General features: G+C 44.5%; 1 protein-coding gene across 18 annotated transcripts in view; it reads left to right on the forward strand.

Annotated features, from left to right (window-relative positions):
- SGCD (sarcoglycan delta) overlaps window positions 1-23848 on the forward strand; it is a 354229-nt gene that overhangs the window by 304568 nt on the left and 25813 nt on the right. For all 18 annotated transcript variants that reach the window (XM_074604512.1, XM_074604497.1, XM_074604504.1 and 15 more), the window contains one exon: window positions 8139-8211. In XM_074604512.1, coding sequence (XP_074460613.1) covers window positions 8139-8211 — 73 coding nt within the window. The remainder of the gene's footprint in view (window positions 1-8138; window positions 8212-23848) is intronic.

Below are 23848 nucleotides of genomic sequence, written 5' to 3' on the forward strand. Positions count from 1 at the left end.
CAACCTTTCTTCGTATGTCTTTTCTCAGTTTGGATGCGAGCCCTTCTGTTCTTTTCTGTTATTCTCTTTATATTTCTCAGACATTCAACCACCGACGCTAGACTGTTGAAGATCAATGTGTCTCTAGAGACACATATATGTGTTGCCCTTCTTTGGATGCGCTCCAGCACCTCAATGTCTTTCTTCTAGTGAGGGGCCCAAAAGTGAACACAGGATTCAAAGTGTGGCCGCACCAGTGCCGAGTACAGGCGGGCAATCGCATCCCTAGTCCTGCTGGCCACACTGTTTCTGATACAAGCCAGGGTGCTATCGGCCTTCTTGGCCACCTGGGCACACTGCTGGCTCATATTCAACCGGCTGTCAACCAGCACCCCCAGGTCCTTTTCCACCAGACAGCTCTCCAACCGCTCTGCCCCAAGTTTGTAACGGTGCATGGGGTTGTTGTGACCCACGGGCAGGACCTGGCGCTTGGCCTTGTTGAACCTCATACCATTGGCCAAGTACTAAGTGATAGGACAAGAGGAAACAGCCTCAAGTTGCACCAGGGGAGGTTTAGGATGCATATTAGGAAAAATTTCATCACTGAAAGGGTTGTCAAGCATTGGAACAGGCTGCCCAGGGAGGTGGTTGAATCACCATCCCTGGAGCGATTTAAAAGACATGTAGATGTGGTGCTGAGGGACATGGTTTAGTGGTGGGCTTGGCAGTGCTGGGTTAATAGTTGGACTTGAAGATCTTAAAGGTCTTTTCCAACCTAAACAATTCTATGATTCTGTGATCACTAGTGATCCATATGCTCATCTTTGAGTTTGCGGTTCGTCTTATTGTTTGCAGGTTTTCTAGCTTAAAACCAGGCTCCGTTTATTTCTTGGGACTATGAGTCAGATAACTGCTGCTCCTCCACCCGACGGAGCTGGCGGTGCTGGAGTCACAAGGAGTTCCTGTTTGGCCTAACTCAACCCAGTGCCTAAAGGTTGACTCACTCCCCATGTGCATACAGTGCCAAAACCACAACCTAAAAGATTCTAAATAATTTATATTACCTTTTTATTATAAACACCTTTCTTGACGCTGCACATGATTTCATTACACAGATTGCCCTTAAATGAACAACTCCCCAACACTTGGATGATGAAGGTAAGCAGACAGACAGACCTTTGCAATGAACTATTTTTGTAGTATCCAAGAAAGAATCATGAATGAAGCTTTTATGGCTTTTGTTCAGTGCACTGGCTTAACCTGGCCAGGCCATTATTGTTGGGCCCTGAAATGGAGCTCTTATTGATTTCAGATTTGATGGGATTCAAGGGGAGCAGCAGCAATTACTATGTTCATCCATTTAAAAACATAAATTAAGGATGAATAAGGCTTTTAAAGCTAGGAATTAAAAGAAGTGGGCACAAATCATTTCTACCTACATTGTATTGGATTTACTTCCTGGACATCTGTTTGCACAGACACCTTTCTGAGACTGTCACATATTACCCTGATGAGACCTACCAAGGAGAGAACCTTGTCAGATGGGTGTTTTCATGAACAAATTGCTGAATGTGTCCTAATATAATAGCAGGAATAGAGGCAGTTTATGGATATCACCAGCACACTATACATTGCCTTTTGACTGTAGCTAGAAGAAAGTCATAGCAAATCCTTCTTCTTCTCCCCTCATTTGCACAGTATTACATTAAGGCAGAGCGCTAAAGAGGAGATACACTTAAGCCAACTTAATGACCAAGTTCATCACGGGGGTCTGAGACCCCAATTTCCTTATAAAGCAGTGATACACAACGCCAAAGGTGTACTGTGGGTCTGGAATTCTTAGTAAAAGAATACACAGAGTGGGAAAGAAAAATGTTGTCTAGAAAGAAAAGAAAAAGGAAAGTGGGGAATAGCTAACCTGGTGCATCTGCACCTGAGCGGAAACTTGATTTCTCTCCTTCGTGTTCTGTTCACCCCCAAGTGCTGTTCAGCTGATTGCCACCTACCCTTGACAGCAGCAGCATCAATCATTAGTCTAAAAATACCTCTCATCGCATTGCATTTGAGCTCTTCTTCTCTCCCTTCCAGCTGATAGCAGTGGAAGCCTGGAGCAAGTTTTGTGCAGAGGGATTGGTATGTGATCAGTATCTTGCCACAATGGCTGGAGCCCAGTTCTGGCCAGAGGGAGCAGGGATGGCCCTTGTCTTTGCAGCAGGGAAGGTGCCAGGACAGTGTCACACAGCTCAGGTACTTTTGCAGCACACAGGGAAAGGAAGAGGCAGCTTGGAGAGCCGAACTGTTGATGCCCACTTTCCTCTGCTTGGATTTGTTGCTGGTTAAGAAGGTGTACGTTCCAGCTGAGATTTGTTGCTTTCTTGGGGCATTTGTAACTCCTCTCTCCCCTTCGGAGTTGCCGGATCCAGCCAGGTTTGGGCTCATGCTGGAGCCTGTGCCTCGGTGGAGTGTTAGTGGTCTCCTGGTCTTTTCTCACGAAGCTCATGAGCTTGATCAGCCAACTCCACATTTGGATGAAGAGGGCTAATGCTTCAAAAGGCACTCTTCACCAGGAGAATGGCAGCCCAACAGGCACAGACAGAACATGACGCTTCTGCTTTGTTTCAGTGCAAAACTGGGATTTAAAAACGCCGTGTTTTATGCTGTATCTTGGGTTCATGTCATAGAGTAAGATGATTGCCAAAAGCCCAGCCCACTGGCTCTTTTTGTTGCTTCCACGTTGGAAACAGTGAGGGCAGGTTGCTGTGCCAGGAATGTGGTCTGCAGCCAGAAAGGACAGTGTCTCCCTGTGCAAGAGCTGGAGCTTTTCAGAAGATACAGCAGACCAGTGGCACTGGAGGCTCCTACGGCAGGTGCAGAATAGGAAGAGGGAGGTGAAAGGAGGTCCAGGAGCTGGATGTAACTCCAGCAACTCACTTGCTGTGGTCCAGACGGCAACCAGGATTGGTTCCTGGATGTGGCAGTAGGCCTCTAAGAAACCACTAGTGCCAGAGAAAATGCAAACCCTTAGTTGGCAGACCTGTTCTCATGCAGCCTCAAATGAAAGAAGAGAAAGAAACCAAAAAAAAATAATCCCCAAACCCTTAAACTGAAGCGTAAATCTTCCCTTGCCATGGGGCTCTTGGTCTTTGTTCTTACATGAAGCGAACACATATAGGGGTCTTTGACATTTGTGCCCCTACACCTTCTGCACTGGAAGGGGAAAAAACCCCAAATATTCTTTGATTGAATCTTTATGGTGATTCAAAACAGTTTAGGTAGATCCTGTCATATGCTTTATAAGTTCCTGACTGATTGTGTGGAATTAAGTTATTGGGCAGAGAACCAGCTAATGGAAACACATGGATGAAATCATTTTTGAGGGACATTAAATGGAACTTAAAATAAAGCTGAAATGGCTTTATGGATTTTTCAGTCAAACTGTTTATGAACATTTATCGGTGGTAAATTACACAGTGTCAGAAGAGGGAATCAGTAAGTATGGCTTTTAATAGAAGTCACTCTGATATAATACTGTGAGGAAGAATAATTTATTGCCGAGGGATGTACAGTATAGTATGTTTAAATACAAATGATATGATTGTTTTCTCCTAACTGTCTTCGGCTGTTCGCAGGTGAGTTACCCTTAGCAGCAGCACAGTCTCATAAGATGAAAAAAAATATTTTCAGTACTTTACAATGAAATAGAAGGTTTGTATTATGCATTTTTCATGGTAGATAGGAAATGTTTTAATAATGGGTAACTCAGGAAGCAGAAGCTGTGTTGTACAATAAAAAATTCAACTTACATTTGCTTTATATTCAGTAAAAGCAGACGAGAGATATAGTAGCTTTGTTTGAGAAGGGAGATTGTAGCAGCTAATTCTTGGACTGTTGGAGCTGTGCATTAATGCCATTTGCCAAAACCCATCGTTCCTCAGGTAGAGGACAGTGAAAATAAGACTAGGGGAGTGCAAGACTAGAAGGCACTTCCTGGTCCTGCAAATCTTGTCCCCTGGTTTTGAGACCCCGTTTGTCAAATTTCTTAGATTGAATTTGTCAAATCTCTTCGATTGTCCCATCTAACTGAAAAGCCACTCCCATTTTTTTGCTCCTCTTCTGGCTAGAAAACACTTACTTTTTTCCCCAAATATATTTGAGACCAGTGTATTGCCACTTGCTCTCATGGCAACTTTGGCCTAGAGCCAGTAGTTCTTTTTTCCTTCACGTTATTTATCCTCCTAATACATATATGCACAGCATTCCTAACCGTCCTTAGCCATCGTGCTACTAAGCTAGTAGCCAAGTCCTTCCCGTCTTCTTTTGTGGGATAGACTTTTTCTGTTTGTGCAGTCATGACAGTATTTGCTCTCTGTGCACTTTCCTCACTGGGGATGAGCTGGGGGCTACATAACAGTTTGAGGATTCACTGATGATTCTTAATGGGATTTTTTTCATGTTCCTGTTAGACTTGCCCCTTGCCTTTCAGTTTAACGTCGCGTTTGCCTTCCCTTTGGCCCTGTCCCACTGCCATGAATCATGAGTAGCACTCAGCCTTTATCTAGGGACGTTGCCATCCTGGAAGCATCCAACACGGAGAAGAAATTTTTACTGCTTTCTAAGCACATGACCTTGGACTTCATATTTTTAAATTTCTCTCTCTCTCTCTCTCCTTCCACTGCCTGAGGTCAAACATCTGTTTCTCCATGACATCCCAATTCTCTTCTGCATTGCCAGAATAACCCAATTCAGTGTCAACAGCACATTTCCCTCACACTTTCCTTCTTTTTTTGCCAAAGCCTTTAGTTAAACCACTAAATGAGGTCACTTCCTCCAGCCTAACGCCTTCACTTTCAAGGCAGTCCAGCACTGATGCTGTCACGGCTTGGTTGGCATCTTCCATAGTGGCCAAGATCCAGACTTTGGCACAAATATCCAGTGTAGTTGAATCTGTCCAAGGCAGTTGTTTCCATCGGGATGCACTGTGGGAGCTGCCGATCCCCCAGGCAGAGACTGAGACTCTTCAGCGTGGAAGAGAGGGGGCTGGTGGGAGTGGGCACACTGGAGGTCTATACAATTTCCAGTAGCACAGAAAGAAGAGGATGGTTATTTACTGGTTTTCACAGTCCAAGGCAGAACAAGCATCCCGTGATATCACCAGGCAGCAGGTTGAAACCAAAGGAAGAACTTCTCCAGAGTATTTAATTCACCTGTAAGCCCCCCGCTACAGAAATGGGGACACTTAAAATGGTAATTAGGTGAGGTGAGGAAAGATTATCAGCGTCTCTCCAGTGGCTGGATGATGCTGCCGGCTCAAGGAGTCCCTCAGCTGCCGGCAGCCAGAGTCAAGGGAGGGATGTCTCGGTCCTGGTCCCTCAGCATCCCCTCATGGCTGATGTCCTACTCAGTGACAGGGACAGGGGGCACTTTGGGAGATCTTGTGTTCTTAAAAGAGAATAACAAGAAATGATATTGTCGAGGCAGGAAGCCTTATGAAGGCAGGTAGCATTCACTTCTGATTCATGTCAAAGGAGAGAAACAGAAGGATCTGGAAATCTCGTTCCTGTTCCCAGTGCATAAGGGACTCTTCCATGGATCTGGGAATAAAAAAGAGAGGGAAAGAGGGTTTAAGAACTGTGTGTACGGAAAGGAAAACAAGGAGATGGAGCAAAGGAATAGCAGGCTTTTTTATTTTCAACCTTCCTGGAATGACTACTTGGAGTCTTCACTGGCTTTGTTTCCAAAGTTGCTTCCTGCATTTAAATTAAATAATGAAAGCCTGGAAAACCCCAAGTAATTAGAAATATGATAAATTTTCCCCTTATTCTGCAGGCATTCCAGGTTACATGCAGATCGTTATTTTGAGCTTTGTATAACTTGAGTAGCTGACTTAAAGTGTGTAAAAATGAATTAAAATTACCAGCATAAAGTCACCATGTAAGCAACGCAGGTGGAAAGGGTACAAGAATATCTATGTGCACCTCTCCAGCTACACTTCCTCCTCTTCCTCCCCTCAAAAATCATTATTTTATTATGCAGATATGTGCAGTCTTTTGCTAAGTTCCATTGCAAAGCTAATAGCCGAAGCAATTGTGTGGATAAGCAGAGACTTAAATCATTTGGAAACTGTTGAGAGAAGACAGATCTGATAATAATAACCTTCATGGCTGGCGAGTTGCAGCTGCTTTTGACAACTTGTGACGATGAAGGCTCATAGTAAAGTTAAGAGGTAAATATCTGTACTGCGCCATAGGATCAATTTCAATTCTCAAGTATAAAGCCTCAAACTTTAGACTGCTTTTACCATCTTTGAACTTATTTTGGTTTTCTCTAGGTTACGAAGGAGTTGGGTTTTTTTATAAATCTTAGAGTGCTTATTTTCATTCTGATATTTTTCTTTAACACAGTGGGGCAGCGTAGTTAATTTATTTCAGTGCAAAGAAAGTGCAGTCTTACTGAAGCCACAGGTGTTTCTCGCTTACAGCAGAAGTTACAGAAGGATGCTCTATTAACATGTTTTGCATCATCTCAGAACACTTTTTATTCTATAGTGGTGACTTCCAGACTGCACGTAGGTAACAATTATAATAGCACGTTTTAAGAGAAGTCTCAAACAGTATGCGTGAAAGGTCTCATCAGGATCTGTGGTTCGCACCAATAGCTTTATCAAAGAAAAAATTAAGGAAATAAAAAAATTCCACTGGTGCAGTTTGCATGCTGACACTGAAATTGCTGTCATGATTACAGGTAATGAATGACTTATTATTCACGATGCATCTGAACACAAGACCACAGGTCTAAATTTAAGAAAACGGGTCATACTTGCTCACTAGGAAGGCAGCTATGTATTAGAGAACATGAACATGAATTTCTAGTGCACTGCTATATGTAAGGCACTTAGTACCATTCTTAGCTGTGTTTTAATTGGAAGTATCAATGGGACCAAGAACGTGGCGTTCTGCGGCGTAGAGCATCAGTGACAGACTTGGGGACCCCTGTGTCCCAACAGAGTATTTTAAAAGTGGGATGGGTTCAGAAAAGAGCAATGAGAAGTCCAGAAAATCTGCTTCACAGTGAATGATTCAGAAAGCCGTAACTTTTCAGCAAATCAGAGAAGGTTGGGGTGGTTGGGTCACCGTCGGTAACTACCTACAGAAGGTGGAGACTCTGCTCATGCAGGGCCGATTGGCTGGCACGAGAAGATTTAGTGGCTGAAAGCTGAAGTGAGACTAGTTCAGATTAGATGCACATGTTTAGATTAGAATAATTACTGGAAAGGCTTTCCGGAGGATGGCATGGGCTGCCTTTGGCTTAAAACAATGATAACGGAGAGAGCGCATCTTTCTAGAGAGACAGAGCACAGCTCGGTCACAAAGCACAGACCCGATGCGGGATGGCTGGGGGAAATGGCCCAACCCGGGCTATGCAGGTGGCCATGGAAGAGGTTTGAGGGTTGCAGTGGCCTGAACCTCAGGCAAGCTGTTTGTATGACCTAGCAGTTGACAGCTTGCGATCTAAAAACAGTCAGCAAGTGGGGATGGTGCTGCCTTCCCCACCATCTCTAAGAGAAGGGGGACATAAGCAGTAGTTAAATGACTTCTGGGTCACACATCGAGCTGGTGGCCAGGCTGGGACTAGAGCAGACTCTGCTGCCGGCTTGTGCTGCGTTTCATCAGGCGGACACCTCCCTCCTCGTCCCCAGGCAGGAGCACAGCCTGGCCGGAGAGGCACCTGCAGTGATCGAGCCAAAATTCGGGTTTCTTCTTCCAGTATCTCTCAGAGCCCAGCAAAAGAATTAATGTCATGACATGCACCCAGGTTCATTAATGAGGAGCGTAGCTGGATTAGATGCCTGGTTACCAAGGGGGTGTCTTTTCCAAGCTCCCTGCATCAGTTGGGTCAGCAAACTCTTCCCACAGTCGGGGTGCAATCAGCTGCTTTTACGGCCAGAAGCGCAGTTTAAAGGCAAATCCTGGTTGTAATCAAGGCAGCCAATTTCAGATGATCAAGGTCTGGCTTTTCCTGGGGACAGAAGGGATGTGTGCAAGAGAGGAATGGGGTTAGGCAACGGGTTAAATTGCACCTAGGTATGATTTGACAATCACTCCCCTGATAACAGCTTATAATGTTTACAATTTGTCTTCTGTTTTGTTTTGTGATTTCAGGAGCAGAAGGCACAGTGTTCCCTAAATCTATAGAAACTCCCAATGTCAGGGCAGACCCCTTCAAGGAACTAAGGTAAACTTTGGAATATGGTTTAACGGTAACTCAGTGGCGCCTTGTTGGAGTTGCGCGTTCTGCTGGGCATCATTTCTGCTTTTGCATAAGAGCTTGGGGATTCACCTTGGAAGGCATCACCGAGAGGATGCCATGGAAGAGAAGGGCCCTGCCATGTTTACATGTAATATGACCGAGCTAAAGGCAATCACGGGTCATGAGAGCATCGTTCCTCCTCTGCAACATGCTCTGCATACCCTGGGCTCAGTATTTGTTAAAAGTGGAGAAATCTTTTTCTGGTTGTGTAGGGAGGTACAGGAGTCCGTGCTGAATCACAGGGAGTAGCAGCAGGCAAAAGGATAATACTCGCCGGCATTATCTGTCTTGCAGAATTGCAAACCCCCCCGATCTACACAGGGTCTAGCTGTGCGTGCATGTGACTGCTGACACTCGCAGAGATGCCGCTTGCTGACAGCAATATATCAGGAGGGAATAAACAGCAAAGCTACAGAGAACCAGCTTTACCCTCAAGCTAATGTTGGGCATTATGTTTATTTAAAAAAAAAAAAAAAAAAAAGCGTGGCACTACAGGTTAGTTTGGATGACTAGTCTCTGAAAAGAGACTAATCATATGGCCTAATAAATTATTGACTGAATCTCCTGATATCTTCTGACCAAGAGGGCTGTAGGGGTTTGCCATCAATGCTCTAATTATCCTTCCTTAGCAAAAGAGAGTTAGAGAAGAGGTGAAAAAAATCTCCAGAAGGACATCTTGTCCTTAGGTCTTGGGTTGCAAACTCTCCTTTTCTGGAAACTGCTGGGGATGAAGCAATCTTCAGGCAGCTGAAGTTGTGCAGGGGCGCTGCAGATTTACTGCGGATGCACCGAGGCGGGAGAGGACCTCTCATTAACTCTCTCTGCTCTGGTACTGGGGATAGTTATGGCCTCGCTAGATGACCGTGGAAGATGAAGAATATCCTGGCTGCCTTCCCTTGGGTCTATTGCTATCTTTCGGTTTCTCTCTGGAAACACTCTAATTGTTCCCATTTTGCTCTCTGGGGATCAGATGTCAGACAACAAGTGCAGTGATGGCGCGATTCAGTTTGTTATGAAAGTTTGTTCTCTTTCTCCATGCAGCGACTTTAACCCTGCCTTGTGGTTTTCCCAATCTTGGTATACTTCCTTTAAAAAAAAGAGGAAACAGGGTCTTTGTTCAGCTTCGTGTGCAGCTGCCAGGGCAGCTCCAGGGTCTGCTGTGGTGGAAGGAGCCCCAGGAGGGCAGGGCGCGGTGGTGCCGAGCACACGCACCCTCCAGTTCTTCAGCAGAGCACACAAATGGAGCAGCCAGCGGGGGGATGGATTTGTAGGGGAGGTTCAGGTGAGAAAGGCTTTCTGGCACAGCCTGTTTTCACTGATACTTTCGGGGGGGGGGGGGGGGGGAACAAACCCCGAAAAAAAAAATCAAGATCATGGTTAAATTATCCAACAGCGTCTAAATAACTTACAAAACCAGGTTCCATTTTTAGTAGTGCAAGAGAAAGGCAAGATTTTAGGTCCACGTTTCTGGTTACTTAGGATTTTTCTAAACATGGGAGGGGAACTTAATCCAAATAAGTATAGGGTGTCATATTAGAGGGGACAAATGTGAATTAAAATGGCCTTAATTGGATTGAGTATGCTTCTGTTCCAAAGAGAATTAAGCTAAATGAAATTGAAATGAATTAATGGCAGTATCCATGCGAGGGGTTGATTCGGTATATTTGATCTGCTTTAAATTCATGTTGTTATTTCACTTGTTTTATGTAGAGAGCTGTTAGATAACTGACTTTCTTTGAAATTAGTGGACCGGGTGAAACAAATCCTGTAAAAACCTGGTGGGTTTTTTTTCATTTTCTTTTTTTTTTAAGGGATAATCATTGACTAGTATTTACTTTGAAAAAAAACAAGTCCCACAGGGTTCTAAAACATTTTGTGCGGTTCTGAAAATTTTATCTTGGCAAAAATAAATGTTTTTTCCACTGCTCTGAGAAGAAAAGAGCCCATGGTAGCACTGTTTTGACAAAGCAAGGTTTCCCAAGAGCAAACGCTTTATTCCTCCCCAAACCGAGAACCATCCGTTTCTCTCTCTATATGTTGGAGCGCTGGCTGTTTCTTAGGTAAAATGGTGCCTTTTGGGTGCAGTACAGAGTTCACAGAGGAAATAATCTTACTCTGGGGGGACATCTTTTGGCACCTTCCTATTTTGATGGCAATGTGTGTGCATAAGGTGTCCTTTTGGCCTATTTAAAAAGATGCTGCAGTGAAAGGGGACTGAATGCGATGGCAGCCTGTGGGTCCCAAGCTGTCACACACTGCTAGAAAAGCAGCATTGTAAACATGCACTCAGTAGCCGGTTTGACTCTAAAGGACCTTTTTTTCTGTATTAAATAGTGCAAACTTTCTTTCCTCCTTAGGCGGAAGTTCGCGGGGTGGGAAAGTGCACATTCAGCTATCACAGGCTGTTGCCAGACACCGCCAACCTCCATCACTCTTCTAAGACCAAATGGTTACCATTAGTTACGTGATTTACCCATTTGCTCTTTTCGGTACCATACTGACTCCCACTTCTTCTTTAGGAGACTTCAGAATAAGGTGACAGCAACTGTCACTACCAGAAAGAGGAGACCAACTGCTCCTGTCACCACTGGGAGTCAGACCATCTGTATGTCTTCTTTCCCTCCCTCCCCTCCTTACCAGACAGCCTGATTTCCCCAGCAAGATAGGCTGTACGCCATCGTGCCACTCATCTCTATTTCTTTCCTTCTTTTCCTCCCACCTCCCAAAGGCCTCCAGTCATGCCCATGTGTCACAAAGACTGACACGCTTTGAGTGGTGGCGCACACGTTCTCAACAGACTTTCTGTCCCCGTTTAGCTGACAAACGGTCTTGGGTTCATATAGCCTAATTCATTTATTTGTAACTGGCTGCTCTACAACGTGGTCGCCATCCTGGAGAACAGGCAAGGGGTGATCCTCTTTTCTGAGTGCCCTTTTTAAAACACACTTGTCTGCAGTCGTTTAGGTTGAGGAAACTCAGGTGGCAGTACGTGCAGAGCTTTTTCCTCACAAGCTAAGCCTGTCAGAGAGCCACACAGCTGCAAAAATTGGTTTGGTGCTCCTTTGGCCCAGGTCTGGACTTTGCTGCTGAGTCTTCTCAGGAGATGTTCTTCCATGTTGCAGAGAAACTCATGTGTCCTAAAACAAGAGTCCTGTTCAGCCCAGTATCAGTTGTAGTAGAAAAGCTAGAGCTCATAAATGTCTTGTTTAGTGCAGGGAGTTATTGAGGGTTCATGTTTCCTATTTGGGATGTAGAACATTCTTTAATAATGACCTGAGAACTATGGATGGTTGAAAGACTATTCGATGTATTTCTGTGAACAGTTCAATGTTTTTACTTATTTAAAGTAATTTTAGACTCTTGAAAGTTTTGGTAGTTGTTTATTGGGCTCTAAACTGATCAAAAACAGTAAAAAGAAAAGCAAACAAATTCAAAATATTTTCAAATTCTTGGAATGTTTAACATTGCCATTCAGTATCATCCCAAAATAGTTTAGGGAGAGGGCTTGAGAGATTTGTTTGGACATTGAAATATTTGTACTCATCTGCACTGACTCTTTTCAATGCAGGTTGGCGTCTTTGACATAAGGAAATGTGATTGCCTATGTATAAAAGTTGAATTCAAGATGATCTTTTCTCACTGGATTATTTTAGCAGCACCCAAGTAACTTGGCAAGAGCCTGTCTTGAGAGCATCTCCTTGACACTGGCAGGAATCACTTGCCTTTCTCTATTTATCTTCTTCCAAAAGGCAAATATATGCCAAGGAGGCTAACAGATGTTGTCCAACAAACGCAAGATCAGCACTCTTCCAAGGTGAGGGATGAAGGCTAGACGAGCCAATGAGCAAGGAAGAAGGGAAATAATTTGAGGGGAGGGGATTAAAAGGTGGGTGATCCAATATAAGAAAAAAAAATATCAGGAGGATGTTGTAAAACTGCTAAGTTCTGGAAGCTGGGAGGGTGTGTGCGTGGTGGGCACTGTGTTATAGCATCCATCGCGGTCCCTGAGCTCAGAGCGAGCATAAGGACCTCCCCAGTGTCCAGGTCGCGCTGGGCAGGGGCACCCGGAGCACAGAAACCTGGTTTAGGGCATTTTCGCTCCCAGAGTTAAATAAAAAGGAATCAGACTGCATGAAATGCACTCCATGAGGGGCAAGCACACACCTGGAATTCATCCACAATTATTGTAGGGTAAAAATGCAGTAAACTGCTCATCCAAGACCAGGAAACGAAGGGATGACTGTTTTTCCTGTAATGTACAAATATAGTTAAGGGAGAATTAATCCCTTGGGCTTGAAAGGGTAATTTTTGACCAAAGTTAATTATGAAGCACTGGAAGTACCAAATGGCAGATGAAATGTACTTGCAGCTTGATTTTATTAGCGCAATTCTGCCTTACCATGTACTGTACTGAACTATCCAAATAGTCCAAGTGAGACCTATTGTAACAAAAAGCAATTTAAATACGGTGCTCAGCTAATGTAACAATACTCGTTTTGCAAAACAATAATTCTTACCGCATTGAGGTTTCTCTCAGCTGTGTTTCACAAGGCAGCAGAGACATTTTCAATAAGCACAAACACAAATAATGTTTCTGTCTAAAACCCGTTACATTAATAAAGATTAAGAGAATAAAGATTAGAGGAAATGCAAAAAAAGAAAGGTATGAAAGAGGACGTAATTGGTGGGAAATGGAAGTCGTTTATGAAGACTAGTGTTTGATATTGAAACACTGTTCGGTTTACAGCAAACACGTGGGGATTCCTGTGCGGTGTCAGCGAGGGGAAAATGGCCAGTGTAGCCTCGTATCTACCTGGTGTTATTTTCTGATTGATTTACCAGAAGGGATGCAATTCTTTTCTCTGTTACGCCAGTGCAATTCCAATAATTTTGGTAGTCCTACCAGCTTAAAAGACAAGAGACTTTTGCCTTGGGATGAGCTTTGCCTTCCACTTGAAACAAGTATAACTATTTTCATATGACACAGATGGGTTGGATTTATATGACTGTCTCCGTGGAAGTCAACACATACCTATTAGCATACAGCTAAAATGAGATAACAGGTTCCTGCTTTCTGAACTTCAAGCTAATTTAAGTGGACATTGATGAGTTTCTTTTCAATGACAGAGGTCCTCGTCACTCTCCATTTTCTAATCTAGGAGACCGCATCTGACCTAACAATTTCCCAATGACAGCTAAGGCTTCCTGAAATGCTTGCTGTTGGATGAAGCTTTCTCAGAGCAGAATTCACACTGATTTCACAGCCACAGCTACTTTGTTTTAGCCTTTCCTCCTGTTGACATCCCTTCAAAGCTGCTGTCTGTTCATCTATTATAGAAGACAAGCCAGGGCCCTCCCATATCAAAGGCAGTCTTTCCATAGGCTTCTTGTGGGCAGTGTATTAAGATCTGTTTACACCATTGGATATCAGGCTCGGAGTTAAGGAGGCAGTTGATTGCTGGGGCTTCCCATCTGTTAAAGTATTTCTATTGCAAAAAGGCGGAGAGGGGGGTTGCTGTTCTCTTCCCTTACTCCAGCAAATCTTCTCTTAATGGCCTTCATCTCTTTCACACCCAGCACCAAGCCCTTGGTGCCCTTTCCTTCCCTGTCTTCAGCAGGTGAAGCACAGATTTGGATGAGATGCTCAGGAAGCACATGCCGGGGAAATGGCAGAGGCATTGACGGAGCTTTGCTGATTTATCCCAGCTGGATAAATCGTGGCCCTACCCTGTTCACAGTGCTGCTAATAGCATCTGTCTGTAGACGGGCAGATCCTCGTCAAAGAGGGCTGATGGTCGGTGAAAGCAGGCTTGGCAGGAAGGGGAGCTTGGCAGGAAGGTGTCTGGAACGCAGTATACTGCTGAAGTGAAAAATGAGATGGGCTCAAGCTAGGGAAGGAAGACAAAGCAGTGGGAATTTGTGGTTGAGCAGCCTTCAGTGGGGTGCATGGCTCTTCCCAGGTGTCCTCGTGTCCCCTATGCTGCAGGAACGTGTGGGTGCGAGAGCTACGTGGCACTTCAAGTGAAAACAGGAGTGGCAATAAGGGAGGTAAGGGGACAGATTTCTAAATGAAACTACTGACAAATCGTAGAATCATAAAATTGTCTAGGTTGGAAGGGACCTTTCAGATCATCTAGCCCAACCATCAGATATCCAGTCCCACCGTCAGTGGCACAGCCTATGGGACAGAGAGCAGTGGAAATGTGCCTCACATTTGGTGGTTGGTGGGAGGTTACGCAGGACTCCTCTTCTGCATATAATTAAGCAGCATAATTGCAACTGGAGCAGCGGCTCCAGACAGAGACCAATTTAACTTTTCCTGGGTCCTGAATAAAATCCAACAGCCTGGTTCATTATTCTCTCTCTGCATTTATTCTGTAGGGGTTTCCTAATGCAAACAAAGCCTTTTTCTGGGAGATATTAATCACCCATCCTGACCGTTATCTCAGATTGAATATCTTTCTTGTACACAAGATCTGTATCCTGCCTAGGTGCGTTGCGCCCAGGATTGTCATTAGCTTTCAACAGCAGAATGTCGCTTGCTCCATAATCAGAGCATTCATCTAACCTTCGAGTGCCGCTCACAAAGGTGTACGAGCCAGAAGTCCTCTGGGACTTGAGAGAAACCCTGTCGGTGTGACCGATCTGTACAGTCAGACATGCACATATATCCATTTGAATAACAAAAATGTGAGCTTTTTTGCTTTTTTTAACTCTCTGTGCAGCACACCGCTAACCTTGAGTAGAAAATAGATGCTAATAAATGCAAGGTCTTAAAAATGTGAATTATGGCCATTTCACACTCCATGGCAGACAAACACTGGTGAAATGCCTTAATACTTAATTACAATGCTTGTCCTTCTCTCAAGTGCAGATGACATCCCTCGGATAGATTTTGCAATGACATCTGTGGAAATAAGTTGCGAAACTAATTAGTTATTCATATAATACAGAATATTGACTGTGCACTGATTAAAAGGCTGTGGTGACACATCTAACATGATGTATCTGTGTAGTAGGTTAGTCTGCTCCCCGAGGTGGTATTTTTTGAAAGGTCTTACAGAAAATGATAAAAATACCCTTTAGCCTCTAGAATGCAGATGTTTATAGAAGGTGGTGTCTTTCATTTACATTTTGGTAATGATTAAGGAGAGCGGCCGTGTTCTTGAGTGACATACCTCAGTGCTCGTGCCCTGGGAGGCAGGCTCGAGGGACCATTTGTTGGGGTGTCAACTCTAAGGTTCTGCAGGTTATTGACTACCTGCAGCCATAAGTGTCCTAAAAGCAATCATTAGGCGACTGGCCAGAGAGAAGGGCAGGCTAACCCGCGCTTCTTTCAGTGCAGGCTGGGCAAGGTGCTAGTTGGCCCTGCAGCAGCGCCTGCCCGGTGCTGCTGGGACGCGGGGTAGCGGGGGGACGCCGCACCGTGAGTCAGTTGGTGTGCTGGTCTGGGACGCGGCATTTGTAATGCTCTGCAAGGCGCTCAAAAGCCATTGTTTTATCGTAACATTTGTACTTGAGATAGAGCTATTTGTACCGAGGATACTGAGCGTGAAATACAGAAGTAAATAGAAAGGTGTCAAGGAAAACACCTTACCCCACCTATCGCTGTGATCCCAATCCTTTGCAAATACTGTGATATTTAGGATGTAATCGTGTTCAAAATGACTGAATAGCTCAGAAGAGAAGGAGATTTTCCTTTGAACACTGTTCTTATCTTAAAGAAATGAGAGGAATGTAATCCACTGAGGACTATGTTTGCTTTTGGGTAGAAAAATGCATGGGTTTCTTTAATATTTCGCTCTATCCCTTTATACTTCTCTCCAGCTATGTATGAAGCATTTCTAAAACCCGAAGCAAAGAGCAAAGCGGGTAAAATAAAAATCTTGGCCTTACTCAGCACTTGGTACCTGCTTTTAAGGAAGGACCGTGTCCCTGCAAAGACTTGGCAGGCGAGCCTGGGAGCTCGCGCGCCGCGGCCGGGCACAGCCCAGCACGGGGACCGCAGCCGGGGTTTCGCCTGCTGAAAAGCAGCAGTTAATGAACCAGCTTGCTTAAAACCAAGCGTTTAACACAAACTTCTCATGGACTTGGTACAAAATAGGGAAGGACAGTTGAGACGCTTTCCTGCCCAAGTGAGGACTTTCCTGGGGTTTTTTTTCCTACTGCCGTCTGCTGATGCCGGAGGATTTGGCTGTATCAAGGCAAGAATACTTCTTATTTAGTGCGAGCGAGGTACTTTGGGCTATAGAAGTCCACTGTGATTAAAAAGGACACTTAAAATACATTAATTGTACTTCAGACCATAGTCAGGAATCAATAGCTGTTGCATAACCCTATTAAAGAGAGGAGAAAAATGTGTCCATAACTGTAATGAGATTCTCTCTTTTGAAAGCAGCGCTTTGTATACTTACTATGAGAAATCATATTCACTGTGCCTACAGAATCTTTATTCTGAATTTATGTTTCCTGTGGAATACAGTTGTTTTCTCTAGGCCAAACAGGAGTAGCTATGTCGTTTCCCCATGACTTGAATTGATTTTATCTTTTTAATGTGCGGTGGCTGCTGCTGCTCTACTCCTCACGTGTATTTTGCAGCATGGATTTATCCCGTGGGTTATTGTGGCACCTCGGGCTGTTTTGAATAGTAATCATTTCCGACCAAGTAGCGTTGCTGAGTTCATTCTAAGGGAATGTCACTCCCTGCTCTTGAGTGGTGTTTGGACTCAGCTCTGCCTCTCCATGTGGAGGCAGCACGTGGCTAATGAGAACACCTTTCTAAATACATCCCTGGAGGGGTTCAAGGCCAGGCTGGACGGGGCTTGGAGCAACCTGGGCTAGTCGGAGGTGTCCCTGCCCAGGGCAGGGGGGTGGAACAAGATGGTCTTTAAGGTCCCTTCCAGCCCAAACCTTTCCATGATAAATATGACTCAGCAGTCAAACCTGTGACCCTCTTTGGGGACCAAGCCCTGCACAACCCATAGCTGCTCCTCCGGTCTCTACTTCATTTAGAAGGATAATAATATATTATTAGTATGTGAGCATTCGCTGCGTGCTGCCATGGGGGGGATACGGTCGGTGACCTTGTGTCGGTCTTGCACCTTGTGCTCACTCGTGTTCCATGAAGGGAGGAAATGGAAATGCAGAAGCTGGCAGGTGGTTCCCCTTTCTCTTCTCCATCTTAGTAACGTTGAGAGGCCGTGGACTTCACCACCTCATTTCCAGATTCTGCTGACACTTCTGAAGTTGCCCCGTCCCCTGCTCGGGTTCCCATCTGAGTTGGCGTTGGAGGGACTCACTGAAAAAGCAGCAGTTTTTTGAAGCCAAACATGTGAAAGCACCGTATTAGAGGTGGAGGATCCTGGTTCGAAAGGCAAAGTGGCAGCCACCATTTCGTCTTTCTGCAGAGGTGGCTGCTATAAATACGTACCTCGGTGCATGCACAGGGCTTTGCTGGCAAGTAAAACAATGCCATGTTTCAGCTGCACGAGGACATTGTGTCCTTGGATAGCAGAAGACAAACTTATAATCGTGTGTTTCACACGGTGTCGCGTGGCTTCGGGGCCATGCAGGAGATGAGGAAGCAGAAATGTGATTTCAACCCAGTAATAGACAAAAAGCAGGTGAGCAGCTCCAAGGAAGCCTGAAAAAGCACGTTCAGAAATCACAGCTTGGTTCTCTGGAGAGGAGGAGCACATCTCCCATGGTGTGGGGCTGCAGAAGGAGAAGAGCTTCCCCCCCAGGTTAGGCTAACACGGACGGGTGTCGGGCTCTTGGGACCCTCCTGGCAGCTCTTTTGGCAGCTGAAACTCAGCTGCAATCTCTGTTTCTCACGTTGAGCTGACTTCAGTTCCTCAGTTCATGAGTTATCTCTTTCTTTTCACAACACAAAAAGAAAAACACATTCTTTCCCTCTTTGCCTGGTTTCATGTCATTAAGGATGGTTGTGGGAAGGCTGGCTGAGGATGTGTCATAAAGTGGCACGGGGGAATCAAGCACAAAAGTAAACCAAAAAAAACCCCAAACTTAGGCCATCCAGGATCATAAAAGAGGTTGTAAAGCAGAGGGGAAATGGCCTCCTGGTGAGGCTGAGAACAGCTGAGAGGGCTGGATAATGAGGGGATGTGCTGCTGTAAGGAGATGTTCCCTGCCAGTGAACTCACAGAAAATCTGCTTATATTTGATGTAATAAGGGCAAAAAGCAAGACACAAAGGGTTTATGCTGCTAGTGCTGAACTGTGTGGCAGTGATAAAAATATGTCATGTCCTGTCCACTTCCTTAAGTATTAACATTTTAAAAGACAGAGAAAGAAGTAAAGTAAAATGTCAATTTAATTTTTTTTATTAAGGATTTGGTGTCTTAACTTTAATGAAGGAGTAATAAATATAAATGGATATTAATGGGAGGTTATTAGAGCTGTTCATTTTGATAGGAAATATGCAGTATCTTCTTGTGCAATACGAGAGGTTAAAGATTATTATTGCTTCCTAAAGTTTCTGAAATTAAATTCTCTCTCTTATGACCCACAAGGTATGATTGAAAGTGTGTGCATGTGAAATGGTTTGTAATAAATTCACATTGCAATAAAAGTCTCTTTAGAAAAACAGGATATCTTACAAGAATCGGCTGAGAAGCTGTGTCTAAAGATGGAAGCTTTTTTAAAAACCTGAATAACTTCACTTTGGAAACCCAAGTGTTGCCAGAAGAATCACCTGGAAATCACGGAGAAACTTGTCCCGAGCTTTCAGCCAGCGGTTGAAACCCGGAGTTCCCTGGGTTAAAAACTACTTGACTTCAACATGCTTTTTTCTTGTTTATACACTTCTAATTAATTCCAAATGACATTTCTGACGGAGCCTTTTAAGGTACAAAAAAATTAAGTCCTTTGTAATTGCCGTTCCTTTCTATCTAAAGCCTCCAGACCTCTCAGTATCAGATAATCAATTCCTGTTCCCGCGGGGCAGAGGGAGCTGTGCTGGGAGCACAGTGGAAAAAGCCAGTCCCGACCGTACGGTGCCGGGAGATTTGGGCAATGCATTTCTGCTCCTGGCCAAATCCAAACCTTTAGGTGTACAGCACACTGCGTGGCTTAATTCACTAATACTTTTTGAAGTACAGGACCTTTGGTAACGTGGGAGTACCAATGCGGTTTTGGTGTTAGTATTAATAGCCTGAATCCTGTGGGCATTGCTTTGCCTTTGTTCAAAAAAAAGTTCCCATGAAGTCTCGCTGAAAACATGAAGGGCAATACTGCTAAAGAGAGTGGAAAACGGTACACTAAATCTCCCCTAGTCCTTTCCTGCTCTTCCCTGCTTCGCATGTGACAGATTTTCTAAACCACCCAGTAAATATGTTGATTTTGTGGGTTCTCAGTTGAGCAGTAGGGTATCGTTTAATGTCTCCGTCCGTTGGCACTGTCCTGAACAGCGAGAGAGGACCGAGCAATGACTTTGTCAGGACATTTTGCAGAGCTCTGAGGTGCATGGCATTCAAGCAACATCACAGCAGGAGTCTAAATCTATGAGTGTAGAGGTTAGTTACAGATAGAAAGAATAAATCAAGCAATAAAGGATGCCTATAAAAAAGGATGCTCCCTCTTAAATGAAGACACTTTAGAGTTCATCATAAACCTCTGACATATATTCAGTCACTCTGCCTGCCGTCACAGGCTGAAATATATTTCAAGGTGCCTGCTTATTATGTGCTGTAACCTCTACTAAATACATGCACATTTGCAATGATGTTGCATCATACCTTGTGAACTGATGTGACTTGAAAGGGGAATCGGTGTCAATGCAACGGGAGTTCTGCAGGCACGGGTGCTCAGATACACATTGAAAGTGTTTCTCTGACTCACGCAGTATGTCAGAATGTCTGTGCGATACCAAAGCTAGTGTTGGTTTCATAATCATCTCTTTGAGGAAGCTTTCCTCTAGCTAGATGCCAGTTCTCTGTGTCTGAGTGAAGCAAAGCACCTACAATTTCCTCAGTGTCTGCCTCTCCTAGTCCAGACTATGGCAGGTTACAGCACTGGCTGACCTGCCGGTGGGACTGAGTGATTCTACAACAGATGGAATGCTATTTTTTGGGTTGAATTTCCAGGGAGGAAAAAAAAAAAAAAAAACACTTGACATAAACCAAAGCAACATCTTTGGCTGCGCATTTACTTAGAGCGATGAATATCAAAATTAGCATTCAAGAGGCTGAAATTTCAGCAGAGCCAGTGAATACTTGCATATAATGGTTCTCTTGCTCCTCAAATGGAGATTATGGCTCTCTTGAAAGAATGATTGCAAGACATTGGTAGTACCGATCCTTAAAAATGACCATCCCTTAATTTTTAGTAACTGTCAGGAATTAATGGCACTGGTTTATGGAGCTATCCAGGCCACTTCTGCAGAGCTTCCTTCTTTTCAGAGATAAGGATTCTGGGAAGCTGCTAGTATATGTGTTATCCATCAGGACACATCAGCCACTCTCCATATGGTTTGCTGCAGTCAGAAAAATGCAAATTTTTTTCTTAGAAGTGTCATTTTCTACAGTTCAAGAGCTGCACTTTCTCAAAGAGAGATTGATGGTGAAGCAGAGCAGGCAATAATTATTATTAGTCAATATTTCCAAAAGCAACTTGAGACATTTGAGCACCTAAGAGATTCATCTTTTATAATGCTTGATTTTTTCGGAGTATGGTGGTCCATACTGTATAAATATCAGGGGTCATGAGTTGGTCATTTTGAAAAAGAATGTTGGACAATTCTGGCATTTTCTACTTGGTTAAAAAATAATAAAAAGAGGAACTAAACTTAGGGGAAAAAAAAGCTGATGCTTTAAGTGCTCGTGGTCACTACAAGAATGTGCAGACTTTGCAAATCTGACTCAACTACTTGAAAAATTAGATCTACTTTCAGTGGAAGGCTGGAGGCACAGAGACTGGGATGATCAGTTATTGTGTGAGAACAGTACGGTGTCTCCCTGTGGCGTGCCGCTAAACTTCTCATAAAAGACCGTGAAATCTTGACTTCAAAACATGTCAGAATTACCATGGCTTTTTTCATAGACCTATGCATGTATGAAAAAGTGCTATATGTAGTAAGGGAGAAGTGGTGCCTTGTACTTCTTCTTTTGTTGGCTTATCTGTTTTCTCTTGGCATTAAAGTTACCACAATAACAAAGTGTGAAGAGTTTAATGTATGTGAATTAGAGACTTTGGATAGTGTACCAAGTGTATGGACAGGTAGATTCCACCTTACTTTCCATCTGAATAAGTACTGATTTATCCGGGATGGTCGAACAGCTATTTTCTGTTCCAAAACTTAATATACTCATGGAGACAGTGAGGCTGTTGTGTTTTTGAGGGTTATAACTTTGAGTGATCTATGGGCGATGCTAGATTTGACCACGTGTAAATTCCATTCTTCTGTGCTGTGTAAGGCCCTGGTTGCCGGGGAGTTAATGAAGCAGCGTGTGGCTGGGCGGCCAGCGAGCACACCACGCCGTGCTCTTGAGCAAGTCACTCAGAAATACTCGGGCAGCTTTGCCTTTAGCACAGCTCAGCTTTTCCTGCTGTGCGCTCCGCTAATATAAATATTCCTGAGCTGCTTTTATATATACTCAGGCCACCAGCACGTGTCTCTACGCTTTTCCTGAAACCCTACCATTTCTTGGATTGAAATAGGAGAGTTTAGAGCTGTTTGGATTCTGTTTCTGTGCTCACAGCACCGAGCACAGTGGGAGCCAGAGCTGGATGTCGCAGTCGCAGGACAAGCCACATTCGCCTTCCCAAGTGCATCCACCAAGTCCTTACCCTTTTGGAGTGGGATGCCAAAGGTCTCCCATTTCCACACCAAACCCTGTGACAGCCCTCGGTGCACAGTGCAGAGCACTATGGAGGTAACCACGCTGGCTTTGGCACTGGAAGAGGGACAGCCCGGGCACCTGGCGGCTTTGCGTGGGGTGATTTGGCCTCCCCCGCTGTGTGTTGCTGCAGGGAGAAATGTTCCCCGTGCATCAGCCATGCCTGCTCTAACTGAGCTCAGGGGCTGGTCTTCCTGGTCCTCAACAGTAAGTGTGCACAGCACAAACGTGACAGTCCCTGCTAGTAGCTCTGACACCTCCAGCAGCAGAAAGAACTGGTAAATTTGCCTCAGAAGAGCTCCTGGTCTCATTTGCCAAGCTCAGTGCCTATAGTATAGCCTAGTTCACTCCCTCAGTGGAAAGCAAATAGAAAAATCATTTTCGCAGTGCCCAGCAATGTTTATCTTCCAGGTTGGCTGGCCTGCAGTGACATTAGTGTCCCCAGAGCTTCTGAACTTAATCATTTCCAGTTGCTGCTTGCCTGCTTGAAGCAGTCCTAGTCCACCCTCCAGTGTGTTCTTCCTGCCAGTCACTATGGGAACAGCAATCAAAGCTCATATTTATGGCTCTGTAGATGTCCAAGGTCACAGAGCACAGGTCTAGTGGGAACAATTAAAACAGGCCTGTCCAGTTATATCTCTTTAAGTTCTCCCCACATCATGCCTCTAACTAGAGCAGTAAAGTTAAAGCAGCATGACTGTCAGGATGTGACTGCTTTATAAAAGATACCCTTTAGAGGAGATAAAGATACTCTGTGTGCTGTCATCTGTAGAAGCGTACTAGGAGTGTAGTCAGCATCTCTGGATAAAACCTGTCGCCCGGTTTGACTCCGCATCCCCGCGGCCGGAGCTGTACCCTGCAGCCCCGGGCAGGCATTCCCGCGGCGGGAGCTCGGCTCTGCAGGCTGTGGGAGGGCAGCTCCCACCTCCTCCACCACGAACGCTGCTGGGATGGAGTTGTTTGAACTCCTTTGAAGTGGCGGAGTATGTCTATACTGGCTTGGTTGTGTGGTTTCAGTGGTTCTGCCCTGGGTACTCCCGTTACTGTCGTCGCCTATAAACCAAAAATTGCGAAAGTTTGTTTTTAGGGTAAGAGCAAATGTTGCTTAAACCTGGTGACCTGCTCTATAGCAGTACACAGGATAAAAGAGGGCTGTGGGAGTCACTGGAGTAAGATGGAGGGAAGACCTGCAGTGAACTTAATAATATCTGAGGGACAGAAAAGTAATTCTTCTGCAATTTCCAAGTTTTGTAAGAGGCAGCTGTCTCCTTCTGCCCTCCTCTTTAAGCCAGAGTCAGGTTCTGTTGAGAGACCTGTGTGATGGGACTCATGGTCCCATTGTATGTGTTTTATTGAGTCTGGGGATGCAATAGGTTCCTTCCCTTGAGCGTTAAAGGGGTATGTTATGTACGAACAAACATCGTTTCGGCCAGAAGATCCAGCAGCAGATACTGCTTGAGATAACACCCAGTTACCTCCTTCACCTGCAGTGGGCACAGGAAGATGCACCACCAGAAATTTAAAAACAGGCCAGCAGGCATGTAAACGTCTTTACAAAAGTCCAGTCTTTCTTAATGGTCCAATTCTAAATATTTTCCCTTCCAATTCACAGCTAATTGAGTTTGGGTAACCAGAGTATGTTTGGCTAATATTTTCTTACATAGGATTAGTTCCTAAATGGTGTAGGTGAAATGAGTTCTTACTGTG

The sequence above is a fragment of the Larus michahellis genome, chromosome 11, assembly GCF_964199755.1.
Source record: "Larus michahellis chromosome 11, bLarMic1.1, whole genome shotgun sequence".
Classification (NCBI taxonomy): domain Eukaryota; kingdom Metazoa; phylum Chordata; class Aves; order Charadriiformes; family Laridae; genus Larus; species Larus michahellis.